Genomic DNA, 4,009 nt, shown 5'->3' with positions numbered 1-4,009 from the left:
CAAAAGAATCAAAAGACTAGCTAGGAGCTGAAAGAAGCTATATGCTAGCTATGAGCTAATAGTGTCAAAAGGCTTGTCAAAAGTAACAGAATGGAAGCTAAAAGTAGCAAAATACTAGCTAAAAGTTACAGAACGGCTACTTAAATTAGTTTAAAGCTAGCTAAAAGCTAAAATGAACAAATTGGTAGCTATAAGGTAAAAGTAGCAAAAAACTAAGTAAAAGCTAAATGTAGCTAAAGGCTAGCTAAAAGCAGCAAAAAGCTAGCTAAAAGTACTACAACTCTACAGCTAAAACTATCACAAGGCTGGGAGTAACAGAAAATATGACAAAAGAATCAAAAGACTAGCTCAAAGCTGAAAGTAGCTATATGCTAGATAAAAGCTAATATCAAAAGGTAGTTAAAAGCTCAAAGTAACAAAAAGCAGCCAAAAGTTTGATAAAAGTTACAAAACAGCAACTTAAAGTAGTTTAAGGCTAGCTTAAAGCTAAAATTAGCAAAAGGCTAGCTAAAAGTATTTAAACTCTAGCTAAATATAGCACCTAAAGTAACAAAAATATGACAAATCAAAAGGATAGCTAGAAGCTAAAAGTACCTAGCTGAAAGCTAATAGTATCAAAAGGCTTGCTAAAAGTTAAAAATAACAGAATGGTAGCTAAAACAAACAAAAGACAAGCTATATACGAACAATAGGGCAAGTATGCTGAAGCAAAGAACATTTTGTAAGAATTGAGGAGATCTCAATGTATATTAATGAGGAAAATATTTTAAAAAGTTAAATATTTTGAAAAGTCTTCTGAATGAGCTGAACGTTTTTATATATGAACGGCTAAAATAGCACAAAGTTTGCAGAAATATTGATAATATACTATTAAAAAAACTTGTAAATTTGAAAAGCAGCCAAAATCAAAGAATAACCTTTAAAAAGCTTTAAACCTGACTTTCTTCGCGCGGATTCTCGTTGCCATGGTGACCTCAGGACTTCCGTTTGTCGCCAGCAGGGGGCGGTGTTAAAAAATGTCAGGGCGGAAGTAGAAGTAGAAACCCCGCCTTTCCTGTCACGTATCGACCAATCAGGAGTCTCCAATTCTGACAGAGCTCAGTGGACTCGGAGTGCGCTTCAGACAGCTAACTTACCGACAGAGAGCTAAAAACAAAACACGACGCCCGTTATTTGTCAGTTTCCGCTCGTTTTCCCGCTCAGACCACCGCCCGGAGCAACAAGCTCGGACCCGAGCCGCTAACTGCACCATGGTTGGTGTTAAAGTGATCGGGAGCGACCCGGACTTCCAGCCGGAGTTAGCGGCCGCCGGCTCGAAACTAGCCGTGGTGAAGTTCACCATGGCCGGGTAAGCTGAGCACACACCGGGCGGCCCTATCAGTAAATATGGAAGCAGGTGATTCAGTTAATTTTAAAGAAAGCTGGAAAAAGGTGAAGAATGACGTCATCAGCACGGAGGGATCGCCTTTCTTTTTAGGAGCATGCTAACGTTAGCATGTAGCTAACTAGCTGTGCAGCTTACAATGACATGGCAGTATTACAGGGTGTAGTAAAAGTGTTATGGGATGTTGGTTATTTAAATGTAGCTTTATAATTGTGAAACCAGGTACCACAGCTGCTCATATTTATGTGCTTTTGAATATAGCACGTTAGCATAAAACACTATCAGTTTATTGGCAAACTCTCCTGCCTCCACAGGTGCAGACCCTGCGTCAGAATAGCTCCAGCTTTCAACATGTTGAGCAACAAATATCCACAGGCCGTCTTCCTGGAAGTCGATGTTCACGTCTGCCAGGTAAGGATGACCTCTGACGCACCTCATCGTGGCTTTCAGACCGAAGAGTCAGGATGCATCTGTAGGAAAAATCAGAAAAAAGCAACCAATCGTAACCGTTGAAGGTCATTTTTGTATCTACCGGTGTCCTGTTTGCTTCCTCCAGTTTTGAGGCTTTTTAATGGTTGTTTTTACTAATTTTTACTATTAATGCAAAGAGGATAAACATGTCGAACAGAGACAAGAAGAAGGAAAAAATCAGGAAATTGTAAATCTTTACTTCTTGTTCTGGCTTTGCAGGTTAATTTGCTCTACATTTAAAGAACTGTTTGTTTTTTTTAAAAATTCTGTTTTTTCCCCCCCATCTTCTTTAGGGAACGGCGGCGGCCAACAACATCTCGGCCACGCCCACGTTCCTGTTCTTCAGGAACCGGGTTCGGGTGGATCAGTACCAGGGGGCGGACGCCGCGGGTCTGGAGGAGAAGATCAAACAGCACACGGAGAACGACCCGGGAAACAACGAGGACTCGGACATTCCAAAGGGATATGTGAGTGGACGGAGTCTTTTCCCCCTGGCTGGGTCCAGAGTTGGTAATCTGTCAGATAATTAGGGTTACGGTTAGTTTTTTATTAAAGATGGAACCATAAAAACTGAAGCTGAGGCAGCAGAAGGAACGATCAGCTTCAAACGCTGACTTGAAGTCGGTTCGCGGTCACGTGGTCGCGACACACCTTCCATCGTCCACGAAACGCTTGGATAAGAACTCCCAGGAGGCTCCTCCCTCCTCCTGTCCTCCTACAGATGTTCGCTTCCCTCGCCGCGACCAGACGTGTTTATTAAACCGACTGAGACAGAACACGCCGCTTGGCAGCGAACGATAACGAGCGAAATAAGGGGGCGTGTCCCGACGCCGCCTGGCCGAGGCGCACTTCCTCCACGAAGAGGCGCCTGCGTCTCTGCGGTCTTTTTAAGCTCAGAGGTTTCTAACAGCCGGAAAGACGACCTCCAGCTGCTTCTCAGCAGAAGCAAAATGACTCCATTAAAGCTCATAACCACGCCCACAACATCTCCTGACCAATGACACGACACTTGGAGCTGTGAGAAACAGTTTGAAGCGGCCTCGGGTCAAGAAGCCGCGGACAAAGCTGTGAGAACAAAAATGCCGCCATTTTCGTCGCTCGACTTCTCCTGGAGGACGACGGCAGCTTGACTGTTGGTCCCTCGGAGTTCAGGTTGGGAATTTTTAGGCGCAATAACGACAAATCGGAGAGCTGCGATGTGATTATCCAACGATTTGGGATGCGTCCGTAACCTCGCAGAGGATCTCTCAGACCTGAGAGAAACGAAACGTTTTGCTCGACGCCGCGGCGTAAAACAGGGACGGAAGATTCTGTGGCGACGGACGCTCGTGGATCAAATGTCCGAACTGTCCGATCCGCTTTCTTCTTCTTTGTTTTTTAGTCCCGTTGCAAACATGCAGAAACCCCCCTGGCTTTGAGTGCGGAAGGAGCCATTTTGTTTGTAATGCTCCGCTGATTTTAAGTCCCGACCTCTGATGCAGCCAGAACCACCGACCTGTTTTCACTCCAAACTGATGGTATGAAGAGTAAACGCTGTAATGAGGGTAGAAGGGTTGTTGTCTGCAGTCCAGACGAAGATGACAAACCTGCTGGAGGTGAAATGTTAGAAAGCAGCTGAGAAAAAAGCCCAGCAGTTTAAAATCAAAGGAGGCGTCCAGGATCGTCTAACCGAGCTTCAGAGAGGGATGTTTCTCACCTGAGTCAGGCCTAAAGACACCTTTGAACTCGGTGTAAGTGTGTCTCCTCTGTCCTCCAGATGGACCTCATGCCCTTCGTCAACAAAGCCGGCTGCGAGTGTCTGAACGAGAGCGACGACTGCGGCTTTGACAGCTGTTTGATCAAAGACTCCTCCTACCTGGAGTCCGACTGCGACGACCAGGTACCAGCATGAGCCGAGGGAACGGGCTCGCCCGTCTCAAATGTGGACGGAGCGCGGGGGCCGTTACCTGCGCCCGTTGGACTTTGACTCCTCCGTGGTAAAGAAAGCTTCGGCTGTTTTCTGCTTCTGTCTTCCAGCTGTTGATAACGATGGCCTTCAATCAGCCGGTGAAGCTGTTCTCCATGAAGCTGCTCTGCGCCGATTTAGGTGGGTTGGATTCTGCAGATGAAGGATGAAGGAGCAGAACGCTAGCTAACAGGAGCAGAACGCTAGCT

General features: G+C 45.7%; 1 protein-coding gene across 1 annotated transcript in view; it reads left to right on the top strand.

The window, feature by feature from the left end:
* Nucleotides 1–1,072: 1,072 nt before the first annotated feature.
* txnl1 (thioredoxin-like 1) overlaps nt 1,073–4,009 on the top strand; it is a 6,240-nt gene continuing 3,303 nt past the window's right edge. Inside the window, exons 1-5 of the mRNA XM_017432917.3 lie at nt 1,073–1,348; nt 1,699–1,795; nt 2,149–2,322; nt 3,612–3,734; nt 3,872–3,941. Coding sequence (XP_017288406.1) covers nt 1,251–1,348; nt 1,699–1,795; nt 2,149–2,322; nt 3,612–3,734; nt 3,872–3,941 — 562 coding nt within the window. The 5' untranslated portion in view covers nt 1,073–1,250. The remainder of the gene's footprint in view (nt 1,349–1,698; nt 1,796–2,148; nt 2,323–3,611; nt 3,735–3,871; nt 3,942–4,009) is intronic.

This window comes from Kryptolebias marmoratus, linkage group LG14 (genome assembly GCF_001649575.2).
Source record: "Kryptolebias marmoratus isolate JLee-2015 linkage group LG14, ASM164957v2, whole genome shotgun sequence".
Lineage (NCBI taxonomy): Eukaryota > Metazoa > Chordata > Actinopteri > Cyprinodontiformes > Rivulidae > Kryptolebias > Kryptolebias marmoratus.
This window is presented reverse-complemented; position numbering and strand designations above follow the sequence as displayed.